Source organism: Pseudorca crassidens, chromosome 3 (genome assembly GCF_039906515.1).
Source record: "Pseudorca crassidens isolate mPseCra1 chromosome 3, mPseCra1.hap1, whole genome shotgun sequence".
Lineage (NCBI taxonomy): Eukaryota > Metazoa > Chordata > Mammalia > Artiodactyla > Delphinidae > Pseudorca > Pseudorca crassidens.
The window spans coordinates 105,726,158-105,741,028 of record NC_090298.1 but is presented as its reverse complement, the minus strand read 5'-3'; the positions used below and the strand labels follow the sequence as shown (position 1 = coordinate 105,741,028).

Here is a 14,871-nt window from a genome sequence, read left to right as displayed (position 1 = left end):
TGTCACAGCCCAAGAGGGATGCCAGGATTTGAAAAACTCTCTTTCTTCACATAATTGGAGAAAGTTGCTCCTGTGTAGTTCCTATAGGTTTTATCTTACTTTCGGGCTTATCTGTTTATAATGCAAATATGTTTCACTTATTCAGAAATCTACTTGCTTAAAGATGGCTTTCCTAACTCATGGGCTGTGGCGAATGAAAATCAAAATATAAATCTAAGAGGAGTTTTAAAGGCTGAAAAGCTCCATACAGATTAAAGTAATTATTGTTATAACTAAAATGAATGAAATGGGGTGTGTGTGTGTGTGTGTGTGTGTGTGTGTGTGTGTGTGTGTGTGTCATTAGGTACAGAGGTTAAAACACATATTTAGATTTTCCTTGCTCTACTGCACACTGAGGAACATATATTTCCAATCCCAGTGACAGGTATTACCTGTTCGGATAAGACTTTAGCCTTTGCTTCTGCTTCCATCAGGCAAATCTCCAAGGCCTCGAGCCGTGCCAAGGTAAACGCCATCTGTCTGGTTTCCAGGGACTCTTTCTTTAAAACAATAATCAAGTATTACTTTTTGACATGGGTAGTTTCCTGAGTGCATCTCAAACAACTCTGGGGACTAAGGACAGTCTTAATAAACTCACACAAATCATCTCCTTTTCTTCTTCAACATAGCAATAAAACAATGAAATGTTACAAAAACAATAGTGTTATTTAACAGTTTAGAGTCTAAAGGCAGAGTAAAAAAATGCATATTAATGAGCAATGAACAACTTTAGAAAGGTAGAATAAAATATCCATGTTGAAATTTGGTTAGTCTGCAACTTTTATTCCTGATACAGAGCTTTTCTTCAAGAGGTTAGAACCAGAATTTCACATTCCCAATAAGAGATGTCATCTAGAATGCCTACATTTTTAACATTCACCTAGCTTGAGGGTCATAGTCATTTGAATTCAGAGAAGCTCTTGGTTCCTTTGATTGTCACCTTCTTATCACAAGTTTAATTAAAGCAAAGATACTACATGGTTTAGAATCAGATCATTCTTCCCCAGAACGTGGCTAATATGACTCAAATCAGCAGATGTGTAGACTTCCCCTCTCAAAATTAAGTTGCTCTTTATCACGTACAAGCAGAAAAATGTGCAAAGTTGGTATGAGAATATCAGTTACCAGCACTACTGAGACTAGAGCACTTCCTGACTACTCTTTGGCCATTGAGACAATTAATTAATAAAGACACAGCAATATGAAAACTTCAAAGGAAAACCTCATATGTGCTAGGATTATGAGGTTCCTATAGCTTCCTGGGATGTGTCCTGTCTTCTTGTGAAAGTTCAGGCTGCTGCAGCTGCTTCCAATTAACCCCACAGGAAAAAAAGAACTGAGTTCCTACATATTAAAAAAAAAAGAACAACAACAAAAAAAATCCCTGCTGCTTTATTTCCCCTTTGGTTTAGGAGCCCACCAATTTTATACATATGTGCATTTCCTGACGATACAATAGAGCCATCTGGTGGTAAATGAACCAGCCATAAAAACAAAGCATTTATTCAGTTCCTATAATTGTTCATGCCATCCTTTGAACCTTAGGACCCTGGCAAGGACCTCTGATAGAAATAAATGTTGCTCTGTTCAAAAACAGCATGGCTCCTAAATCACACATGGCTGCATAATCTCCCTGAGGTCAGCCTTTGGGGGGTGAACATCTTGGGTTAGAACAGTGATATTTGGGATGAACAAATGACCCTCAGCCTCCCATATATGATTCCAATAATTTCAACAGTCAGTCCAAAATATCTCAAAACAAAAGCCTCAAAACAAAATTCTTGTGTATTTATACTTACAGGTAGTTTATGCTACAAAACATTTCATGCATAAAGGAGAAATTGTCAAAAGTCCAAACTTTTCCAAAAAGGTTAAGGATCCCTGACCTAGATTGCTATTTCCAGGGGGAATCTTCTTGTCCAGTGTTTGACCTCGAGGAAGTTTTTAAAAGTAGACCCAACAAGATCATCTAATCTATTTCTCTAGGTCTTTTTCTCCAAACATCCCTAATTTTCCCTGACAAGAAGGACAACAATTTCCAGTAAGACAAAAGCATTGCAAGTCAAAGCCAAATGAAACAGGCTTGACTGGAGACTGTTATTAAATAACATAGGACTTTTTGTACAGGTAGATTTAAGAAATCATCATGTGTTATAGAACAAGGAGAGTCCTGAGCAAACTGAGGAATGCAAAGCCTGTCTCCACCTTTACGCCAGCTGTCACTCTCCACTCCCTGGATTGCCTTTCTGTCCCCCTCTCCTTTAAGGGGAAGAGCCATGAATGTAGCTACACTGGAGAAAAAATGGCCTAAACAAAGTCAAGCACTTTTTAATAGGAGACAACCTCCATTAACCAAAGGAATACAGATTAAATCAAGAATAATCTCGCAAATAAGTAAATACCTGGCGTTGGAAGTTTTGGAGGTAGGTGTGTGTTTTCAGGGACTCTAAACAGTTAGGTGCAGTCAGTCCTTGCCCCAGTTTTGCAGGATGCAGTGGTACGAGAGCAGAAAGTTAGGATTTATACCCTGAAGTTCATTCTCCCTCAGGCACATGTGGACACACAGTACATAAATTGATTTATGTTTCTTATGAACATGAAACTGTCTTGGTGGTTAAAGTAATGGAAGAGTGAATTATATTAATCAAAACTGAAAACATATGATATATATAGGTGTTTGGGGATTGAACCTGTGTCTGTGGATTTCCAAATGGTAAATTGCAGCACTTCAAGTGGGTATTCCAGTTTTTAACTTCTACTCTTTGTCCTAAAATTTTCTACCTAAATATCCATCAGTAATCTAAGTGCATGTATCTAAGATAACCAAGATGATCAAAGTAAAAGAATATTACAAAATATTAATAATTCTATAAACTTTTTGGTTACAGTAAAGACACTAGATTACTATGCATGTGTGTTAAAGTTGACAGTCTACTAACTGACAAACCTTATGGAAAATTGTAAGAGTAGATTTTCTTTTAGCTGCAATGTTTCCTCATTTGAGAATCTGGAGGAAAATCTACTCTTTGTTCTAAGTTAATTTTTCTTATTTCTCTAACCCATCTCAGTACCTTTTCATTGTCCCCTTCCTTATTTTTAAGTCATTATTTCTTTGTCTTACAATGATCTTGCTCTTTCTCAGCCAAACAAATCCCTTCCGCCCTTCAGGACTGGTTCAAGGTCTCTGATTTGTCCAGATCATCCACATCCCTCTGAATCCACGTGCGGCACTTAGAAAGGTGCCTGAATGCAGAGGCTAGACTGGTCGCTGCACTGAGCATTTAGTAGGAGCTCAATAAAGAGTTGTTGATTGATTGAAGGCTCAGCAGTCAGAGAAGGGGACTGCACCAGATAGAGCGGTCCTTCACGCTGAGAGGCTGTAACAGTGACTCCTTTGAGCAATACTTCCCCTGCATCTGGCTTAGAACACTGACAAGGATCAGAGCCCCAGAGAAAGTCCACTTGCCAAGGCCAGTGCCAGACAGCGTAGCAGAGGGCAAGGAGATGGCCGTGGCGTTGGGTGATGACGGCAGGGCTGATGTGAGGATTAAGTGACGTAAATTAGGTAAATGCTTGGACAGATGAAGTGCTCGATTAATATTATTTTGAATAATTCTATTCTCCTAATTCTTTTAAGGGAATCATTTGATATTAAAACTTTCTAACTTGTTTTTAAACCCTAGTAAAAGAAAGTTCCCATAGAGGCCCTTTTGTAACAGCAAACGATCAAACCACAGCAGTGAGAAATTCAGTCAAGTATGCAATTAGAACAAAGTTAATATGTTAAATATGTGGGTGCATTTCTTTAAAAGCAAGATTGCTAAATAATGATGTGGTTATGGCAAATTCCACCTTTACACAAGAGCAACTTGACATGAGTCAGTTGAAGACAATTAAATGTTTCTAGCAATCTGGAGCATCTATCGTGCAGGGTTCCAGCAGCAGCCCCTGCCCCATAGTGCGGTAACTTCCCGCCAGGTAAAAAACGCTTTCAACACATTTTGCAACAAACTTCCTGCTTGATGTCTCCCCTATTTATTACCGTGGTCCATTCATCTTTCCCAGTGCTTGACAAGCGCCGAAGGCCCTAAACTTCCCTCTACGACCTGCTCATATTGCCCACGCTAGCCCCTTACCTCCGGGCAGACTTTTTCCATTCCTCCCTCAGTCTCTGGTGATCAGAATTCATTTTACAGTGGAAAGTTCATCACTCTCATGTCCTTCTGTGCTTAGCATTTGCAATAGTTTCTTAGGTTAAATTGCCAATTTCTATTTAGGCAACAATTTAACAACTCAGTTCTCTTGATTCCAGTCCATTCAAGTGAAAACAGTATTCCTCTGTGTTTGGGGTTGTGTCATTAATCACTAAATAAGATATTTAAATTCAAAACTTGAACAAATTACAACTATTGTCAAAGCCCAGTGGAAAGGGTTTCTAAGTAGAAAGTGCCCATCAATATGACCCCGAAAGGGATGGTCATGGGAGGATGACAGATGAGCACTGACTAAGGGGAACTCTGATTGGATTCTGGAAGGACACGTTCCTTACCTGACCTGAGTCTCACTGACTGTGTGTCTTGGGCTATGTGACTTTGGGACTTCACTTCTCGGGGCCTCAGTTTTTTCATCTTTAAATGAAGAATACACTGGTCAGGTTGCAGAAGAAAACAGATGGTCATTCCAAAGGAGTGATTGAGGGCAGTGTGATGAAGGGAAGAGCATGGGTACGGTTATGGAAGTCAACAAAGGATGGTGAGACACACCCTGCATGCAAAGATACTTTTTGCCTTACCTTGACCTGAAGAGGTAGGGGGAGAGGTAATAGGAGAGCATTATCACAGGATCTAGAAAGAGAGCTTGGGAGAGGGCCATGCTATAAACCGAGACCTTGGGCAGAGAAATACAGCCACTGCCAACCTGTGCCCAGGCAGTAGTGGTTGATGGACCAGTGGAATAAATAGCCTGACCCTCCTCTCCTCTCACCCGCTGTACTTCTGTCTCTATCTTCCTCGGGCTGAACCCAATGAGAAATCAGAGGGCAAGAGAGCTTCAACAAGAAGTGCAGAGAGACCAGCTCCCTGGAAAAGAGCAGAGTGGGGGAAGGGTGGAGGGTGGATAATGGAGGGGGCAACAAAGATATCTCAGGCCAGAGGGGTTTAATGCTATTAGTGGTTCCCAAATGCCAGCCCATAGATCAGTGTTGGTTTGTGATAACATTTTCACCAGTCAGCAGGAAAATGATAAATGCTAACTTTTGAAAAGGACATTGTGAATTTTTCATGAAGCCAAATTTATTCCATTTAGATGACTGTCCTTTATTCTGAGCTTATGATCATTCTATATATTTTGGTGTTAAGAGGATGTGTATTTAACAAATGATGGTGATAGTACATGGGAATTTTTGTGTTTTACTGCTTTTTCTTGAAAAAAATTGAAAAATTGGCAGTCTTACAAAAACTAAACCTAATTATTTTTTGATGGAAATTTTTACTGGTTTATGAAATCTAAAAGTGTAGAGACCCTCTATCTAAGTGATCTCTGTTAAATTATACATTAACTGTTTTGTCAGGTGGCTATTCCAGAGCTACATTCCCTGAATTCCATTGGACTAAGTCCAAGATGGACCTGAATTCAGTATCAAGTTGTTTTAGCACAGTTCCAAGATAGTTATTCTAGGAAAAAACCCACACTTGTAAAGGTCAACCTTTTACCCTGTGAAAGATTTAACTCCTTTTCCATTTCTATAGCATCACCGATAGAACAAATGAAAAAGGTATTTGAAAGGAATTGTTAACTCAGATTTTAATTTATAAAAAGATTGTTGGTGAGGAAGTTAAAGAAAGAGAAATGGCCCTGTGACATATGATAGTTTCAAAAATAACTTTAAATAATGACTTACCTGAAACTCTTAACAGGCCAAGTCATTTTAGTTCAATTCAAAGCAATTCAATTCATTTAAGTTCAAAAAATATTAAGGGCTCACTATTCGCCAGGTACTGTGCTAAGCAATGGAGAAATAAATAGTAACCAGACATACAGGATTAATACCCTCACCAGATTCTCAGTTTAGAATTTCTCTCCAATACAAAAATCCTAGGATTTAGTTTTATGTAAAAATCAAAAGAATGTCAAGAGTTTGGTGATTAATTTAATATTTTTATTTTTATTCTCACTCATAAAATATTGCTCTGTGCTTTGGGGCCTTGTTCTTTTCTCTTTGATGAGGATTCTGGTAGATGTTAGAAAGAGGTAAGAGGCAGTCCTAACCTGTTTTCAAATATTCCAGATCTATCTCAAACAATATTGATTTATAACTCCTTACAGACTGTGAACCAATAGTATAAGAGGAGAAAAGGACCTAGTAAATAGTTCGTATCTTCCATCATTTCAGTTAAAGTTAACAGTAAAACAAGGACTGGGTTACAGGACACCTGAATTTGGGGTCATGTTATATTACAGAATTTGTTCTGTGACTTAAAATAGCCCTCCAGCGTTTTGATTTTATGGGTGGATTTCTTAAAACTTTGGGCATCACAAATCTCTTGGACTACCTGATGATATATGTCAATTCTCTTACTAGGAAAAAAAATGCCTATGTACATGCTTGTGTACACACACACACACACACACAATAAGCACACATGCACACTATTTTGCCTATACTTTCTGGGTGCTTAAGTGTTTTTCTCAGTGCTATTCATGTAGCCCAAATTATGAATTCCTTATTTAGAGGGAATAGTGTATTCCAGCACCTTTAGTTTTTATTCTAAAATAAAAGACCAAATATTAATGAATGAGAGTATTAATATGTTCTTGGTGCCTCTACTGTAAATCATGCAGATGAACAAACGAATAATCTTCTCTTCCTAGAGACATACTCCAAACTCAAAAGAAACAAAATGGCTCTTCCTTCTGGAGAGTAGAGCAAGTGGCCTACCTTCCCAGGGAAGCCTGCTTCTTGTAACTGAACTACACAGCAACTAGTGCTAACCCATCCTGCTGACGGTGAAGTAAAGATTTTAATAATGAGAATATATTTCTTTCATAATAAAAAAAGAGAAAGGACATAGCAAGGTAATTTGCTATTAAAAATAATTTTTATTTTTTTATTTTTTATGTATAAATCATGATTTACTTCTTGTACCTGAGTTCATTATAAACATCCAAATAAAGATTTTATTAGCAAGGAAGAGATGACAAGAGAGGTTGGGTAGGCAGCTAACAGGGTCTGCCACAAACAGCATAAATAGCTGATAACCTTTTTCAATTTATTTGCCTTTGATGTGAAGCTCTTTACACCGGGGGTAAGTAAGCTTTTCACAGAGCTTTCACGTGATTTATCCTGTACTTATAATGTTTTTCTTTCCCGTTTTTTATTGTCAGAGGAAAAAAGCATTTTTTTGACATCAGAGATGACACTAGCAATTAAGCGTTAGTAACGACTTCATTTCTTCTGATGATCTCTTTGAAACTCTAGGGCTAAAGTCAGCAACTTTGTGTACCTTGTCTTATGTTGTCATTTTTTCTGTACCGGCAGTATGGGCCCATGAATATTGTGTTTTCTGCTTGCTGAATATCTGCGGATTGATCTTCCCCAGTAAATCAATTTAGACTGGGTTTGTTCTAAAATCACTGGGAGCAGGGAGAGTAACTTTGAATTAGACAGTGTTGGATGTTTCTAAAACAAAAACAAATAGCACTTGGTACTTCCTGTGGTTCTTGGTTAATCATCAAGTTGTATGCCAAATATCTTGAGAACTGTGACTGGCCTTTGATTATTCCTCTTTGATTAGCACTTACATTAGAATTATTGAATGTATTTCAGATGTTTGCAGGTATTAAAATGTTATATATTATGTGATTTTATGAACAATTTGTCTTACGTTTTATCCGTGCTATAGGCATCTATCAAAACATTGGTAGTATGTTTCCAGAGACATTAAAACAGAATTTTCCCCTCTGTGAATACCCTGACCCATTGTTCTAATTGCTTCAATGTTTGTAACATTTGCTGCTTTCTTTTTTTTTATTAATTAATTAATTTTTTTTTAATTGGAGTATAGTTGATTTACAATGTTGTGTTAGTTTCAGGTATACAGAAAAGTGAATCAGTTATACATATACATATATCCACTCTTTTTTAGGTTCTTTTCCCATATAGGTCATACAGAGTATTGAGAGAAGAGTTCCCTGTGCTATACAGGAGGGTCTTTATTAGTTATATATTCTATATACAGTACTATGTATATGTCAATCCCAGTCTCCCAATTTATCCCTCCTCTCCTCCTTCCCCCCAACCCCAGTAACCATAAGTTTGTTTTCTACATCTTTGACTCTATTTCTGTTTTGTAAATAAGTTCATTTGTACCATTTTTAGATTCCACATACAAGCAATATCATATGATATTTGTCTTTCTCTGTCTGATTTACTTCACTCAATATGACAATCTCTAGGTCTATCCATGTTGCTGCAAATGACATTATTTTGTTCTTTTTATGGCTGAATAATATTCCATTGTATATATGTACCACATCTTCTTTATCCATTCCTCTGCCAATGGACATTTAGGTTGCTTCCATGTCCTGGCTATTGTAAATAGTGCTACAATGAATATTTACGTGCATGTATCTTTTCGAATGATGGTTTTCTGTGGATATGTGCCCAGGAGTGGGACTGCAGGATCATATAGTAGTTCTACTTTTCGTTTTTTAAGGAAGCTCCATACAGTTCTCCATAATGGTTGTACCAATTTACATTCCCACCAATGGTGTAGGAGGGTTCCCTTTTCTCCACACCCTCTCCAACATTTATTGTTTGTAGATTTTTTGATAATGGCCATTCTGACTAGTGTGAGGTTATACTTCATTATAGTTTTGATTTGCATTTCTCTAATAATTAATGATATTGAGCATCTTTTCATGTGCTTTTTGGCCATCTGTATGTCTTCTTTGGAGAGATGTCTATTTAGATCTTCTGCCCGTTTTTTGATTGGGTTGCTTGTTTCTTTGATATTGAGCTGTATGAGCTCTTTGTGTATTTTGGAGATTAATCCCTTGTCAGTCGCTTCTTTTGCAAATGTTTTCTCCCATTCTGTGGGTTGTCTTTTCATTTTGTTTATGGTTTCCTTTGCTGTGCAGAAGCTTTTAAGTTTAATTAGGTCCCAGAAAAATGATTTTTATTTTTTACAAAAATAAAGGAGAAGATGAAATGGAGACTTATTATTTAATAGATAGGTGTTGAGTTTCAGCTTTGCAAAATGAAAACCTTCTGGAGATAAGTTGCACAAAAATGTGAACATGCCTTACACTACTGAACTACAAATTAAAAATGGTTAAAATGGTCAATTTTATGTTACACATATTTTACCACAATTAAGAATTTTTAAATAACTTATAAAACAAATGTATAGAGCAGATAAATTATGGAGTGGAGGAATTAGTCAATACTAAAATTAATTCAACTACTCTACCTATGCGTCACAGGACTGCTGTGAGAAAGAATTAAAAAAAAAAGACTGCTCATAATAAAAACTATGAAATTTAAGAAAAGGAAAAAACATAGTAAGGCAGTCTTACTGAAGAGAAAGATTTTGATTCCTTTAATTTAAAAAAAATTCAAAAAATACTAGTTGTTTTAAATTAAATTTTGATTTAGTGGGACATATAGTAATGCAAAGACTTTCCCTGTTTATAAAGTTAATGCTTTGTATAACTGAGTTTTTTGTGACAGGATTGCTTATTTTCTCCACATCATTTATAAGTTTAGATTTTGAATACTTTGGCATGTTGACCAACAATGTTTTCATTCTCCCATTGTATCCCAGTATTTTAGTTAATGCACATGCCTGTAGGAAGAAGGATTTTCAGGTCAGCTTATGAGTAAGGTGATGGAATTTTATTGCCCAAACTGAAGTTTTTCAAACTTAGTTTTGTGAATAAATTTTTGCTATTCTGTGTGTAATAAAGAACAAATGATTTATGATTGACATTATTCAAAGTGAAAGTAATGTTTTGTCTGCCGGTGAATTTTAGGCTCCAAATAAGTAAACTTCTAAAAAAAGTCCAAAAATTTAACTGTAATGATAAAAACTTAAAGACTCTAATGATGCGGTTCCCAAAACCTAGCAGGGAAGTCCTTAGTTGAACTTGATGTTCCATGAGAAACATTTTCCATGATCAATCTCCCCTTCCCCCAACCCAGCCTGACGTTTGCTCAGACTGCCCTCTTTACCAAGATCTGAAAGAGAAATGTGTTATGCATCTTTCTGGATCAGATAAAAGTTCAGCCACAATTTCCATAGTACATTCCAATGTGATAAGGTAAGAGCAGGACAGATGAGAGAGCTCTTTTTTGCTGTAAGTTTCCACTTCTTTTAAGGTCTCCCAGTCAAAATATTACTAAGAGGCATGGCCAAAGTATCAGAGAAGATGGCAGAGCTTACTCAGTGGGACTCAGTTTTCTCGCCTGTGAAATGAGAAGATCATTACTTCTAATTCATCTTGCACTCGGCGGTGGCCATTTGTCATGCTATGTCTTTCCCTGTTTGCAGTATTTCCCATCTCATGAATCCCATCTCTCTGAAGTATAAACCAGGAACTCCTTTTCCAGCCTCCTTTGCACCACGTCATAGGCATGTGACTCAGCCTCCCCCAATCAGACACACCAGCCTAAGAATTCAGTATAAATTAGAGTGATATGAAAAAGGTGCCAAATAGAATGGAATCTGGCCAGGTCGACAGGGTCATTCTGTTTTCAGAGGATGCAGTGACAGAAGACTTAGAAGTAACCTCTCATACTCAGGGGTAGTAGTAGGGCTGTGATGCCTTTGTCCTGTGGTGGCAGTAATAGGTCCTCCACTAGGGAAGGGAAGCTGAGTATAGTCTCCAAGACTGATGCTCTGACTCTCCTAGGGATCCTCTGAAATCCATTTTCTCCTTAATACTAACTGGAATGGGTTCTTTTGGTTTCACATGCAAATCTGACTGATTATTACTTGTTGTTCACGTGATTTTAAGCAAGTAGTTTAATTATCCTGAGCCTCCACTTCCTCCCCTCTACAAATGGAAGAAATGCTAACTCATTGAGGGCTGCTGTGGTGATTAAATGTGGTCATGCAGAAAAATGCTGAGCATAATGCCTGACCCACAGAAGAAAGTTTGTTTGTTTGTTTTTAATCTTCTTTTTAAGCTCTAGACTTTATGAGTCTGTGGTGTAGCTTCTGGGAGCTCACAGCTTTGGAAAGAGCCTGAGCTCTTGATCATAAGGAACAAAAACTCTTAGAATCTCTGGTGGCCTTGGCATCATGCAGCCACACCTAGCCTGGTTACTCCTTGTCGGAAAAGTAAAACATTAAGTATAAGAGCAAAAATTCAAAAATGTAGTAGGAGAGGGCACAACCTGTACCCTCTTCTGCCTGCTGAATAGGGTTTATACTTGGTCTGCTCCATTTCTTCTTTTTCTTGACTTTCTTGGTAGATGTGGTTTTGGGGGCTTCTGAGATGAAAGGGGGGAGATTAAAGAAGAGCAAGAGGGGTGCGGACTAGGGCTAAAGGAAAAAGTTTTCCAAAGAACTTTTGAGGAGAAAAGTTCAGAAAAGCTGTCATGTGAAATAGATGCTTATGGAAAAGGAAAGAAGGACTTTTAAAAAATGGATCTCTGAAATTTTTCCTCACATACTGTTTAATTAGTGAAATTTAACCCTCAGTATACCATCAGAGTTTATTGGACCCAAATTCGTTTTGAGTTTCTTTTTTTGAGCCATTCTCTTCATAAAAATCTATATTTCATGTCTTTTATTCTTTCTTAGAGGTCTTACAAACTATGTGTATATATATATATATATATATATATATATACACACACACACATATATACATATTTTTTCTTTTATATAGAATAAAACTCATTCTATCTTATAATTATCATACAGATCCATTGGAGCCTTTTATATAATCCAAGATATATTCTGGGATCTCAGTGATCTTGTTTTCCCTATATTTGAAATATATTGCTACTTAATCATCCTAGGAGTTATTTTTTATCATTATTCATTGAGTATTTCTAACTATGACTTAGTAAAATTAATAATCATCCTTCAATTTCTTATTGTGTTGTCAAAAGCATGATGTCACCTTTCAAGGTACAAAAGGGGAGACACCATTTTTTAAATTTGCTTTATTTTAATTTTTTAAATTTTGAAACAAATAACACACTTAGAGAGCAGTTGGAATACAGAGAACTTTTTCTTTTTCCCTGTGAGTTATGTTGTGCCCTTATGCCCCATCACCCTGAACCTCTCAGTGTCTATTTCCTATACAGAGGGACTCTTTGCTACACCATCACAGCATGGCCTTCAGTCAGAAAATTCACCCGGTTGTCACCCCACCCCATCTCCTTCCCTTCCCCCTCAAAACACGGGCTCCACTAGCGAAACATCATTTTTTTTTTTTTTTTTGGTGAAACATCATTTTTATAGCACATTTTTTCTTTCATTAATGTAGTTGAGCATGCTGAATTCTCTTTTCTCATCCATAATGCCCAAAGACAAGAAAATTGGCAGAGACATACATTTCACAATTCTTACACAAATCAGAAGGTGAATGTGAACAGTAGCATTCTTGACCAGCATGGTCCAATGCAGTAGCCACCAGCCACATGTGGCCTTGAGTATTTGAAAAGTGGTTGGTTTGAATTGAGATGTGTTGTAAGTATAAAATAGATACGAGATTTTGAAGGCTTAGTATAACAATATATGAGAATATGAGAGATCTCAATATATTTTTGTACTGATTACATATTAGTGACAGTATTTTGAATATATTAGGATAGATAAGATATATTATTACAATTTACTTTTATCTGTTTATTTAAATTTTTAATGTGGCTACTAGATAATTTTAAATTATATATATGGCTTTTAAACTACATATTTCTATTCAACAGTGCAGCTCTAAGTGGTGGAATTAATCATGTAAGTGAAATAGACTATGCATCTTCAGGTCATGACTACCGAGAGACTTAGATGAATGTCCTCAAAGTCATGAATCAGTAAGTGAAAAACATACCTCTAAGGACAAAAAAGGAAATAGGGTATTCTCATACAAGACAGGCTATATCACACAGAATTTTGTGACAAGAACTTGGACTTTTCTCTTTTGTTAAGGGGATGTGTGACAGCATTCTGCCATATTTTATAACATTTATGTGCCAAAAGTTTTACTTGGTAACAAATAGATTTGCTGTGTTTAAATTCTGATCAAAATTCTAACGAGGTTCTTTTTTTAAACCTACATCTTTATTCTTCTGTAAATTATTTGAAAATGATTTTAAAAATAAAAAATTTAGGTGGGTTTATTTAATTCAACTAGTCAGTGATGATGACTATTTTCCTAGTATACTAAGGGTTAAGAACTTGAGTAATTTGAAAGTTACCTTATGGGTACTAGATTGCTTGTTTGTGTTTGTTTTTACCACAAAGCAGTTCTGAGATCAGACCATTTAGATCTCGGCATTACATGTTAAGCAGTCACAAAGAAAGGTATTATGGGAGACTTTTTGTATATTTTCAGTAATGTGATTATCAGAAAAGAATGTATGAACACATTTGAAGGCACAAGGCCAAATGCTGCTTTATTCAAAAGGAGAAAAATTAATAGGATTCAGAATATAGTCACCACCATGGACACAGATATTTCTTTTTTAAGAAAGATTCCAAGTAGAAATAGCCCCTAGGGAAAGCAGACTATTCTAGAATTTATAGCATTTTTCTTAGGCATTTGAGGCAGGCAAAACAGGGCTTACTCCTTGCCAAAGAATGTTTCTGAACTACATTTAATTTTAAAATATTTTACAATTTAATCTTCGTTTACACTAAATGTATGATTCAAGAGCATTTTCTTCCCTAACTGACAAATGTGTCCAGCTCTTCAATAACAAACACATGAGAATCTCTCACATATTGACTGAGTGCCTTTCATATGTAAGGTCCAGAGCTAAATCCTGGAGATAAAGGTGAATTCATCAAATTCCCAACCCTCCAGGAACTCATAATGTGAAAAAGGTTGAGAAAGGGAGGAGAGATGTTCAGATAAGTGGACTTCAATATTATAAGGATGAGAGAGGAGAAGGGGAAAAAAGACATGTATTGAGCACCATCACTGGGCCGTGACTTTTCAATATATTATGTCCCTCAAATTCAGACAATATAAAAGGTATAAAAATGGAAACGAAAATCATCCAGAAGCCTACATGTTATCTCCTACATGCGGAGATCACCACATGTTACTATGGACTGAATGTGTGTGTTCCAGGTGCCCTCAAATTCATACGTTGAAGCTCTAACTCCCAATGTGATAGTATTAGGAGATGGAGCCTCTGGAAGGTCTTTAGGTTTAGATGAAGTCAGCAGGGTGGTATCCTTATGATGAGATTAATGACCTTATAAGAAGAAACCAGAGAGCTCTCTCCTTGTGTCACCTTCTCTCCCTCCCCCTCCCTTCCTCCCTCCCTTCCTTCCTTCACCCTTTCACCCATGTGAGGATATAGCAGCAAGGCAACCATCTGCAAGCCAGGACCCAGTCATGCTAGCACCTGATCTCTGACTTTCCCATCTCCAGAACTGTGAGAAAACAATGTTTGTTTTCTAAGCCACCCAGTCTGTGGTATTTTGTTATGGCAGCCTGAACAGACTAGGACACCATATTTGGTGTATAATCTTCTAGACTTGTGTGTGTGTACCTGAAGATGCATAACATATAAAACATTGATTCATACTCTACATGGTTATATATGGTTAAATTATGATCATTTTCAGTTAACAGTATATCATAGGT

At 36.7% G+C, this 14,871-nt stretch overlaps 1 protein-coding gene across 1 annotated transcript in view; it reads right to left on the bottom strand.

Annotated features, from left to right (window-relative positions):
* CCDC192 (coiled-coil domain containing 192) overlaps window positions 1-14,871 on the bottom strand; it is a 219,729-nt gene that overhangs the window by 167,689 nt on the left and 37,169 nt on the right. The window contains 1 exon segment of the mRNA XM_067730225.1: window positions 432-539. Coding sequence (XP_067586326.1) covers window positions 432-539 — 108 coding nt within the window.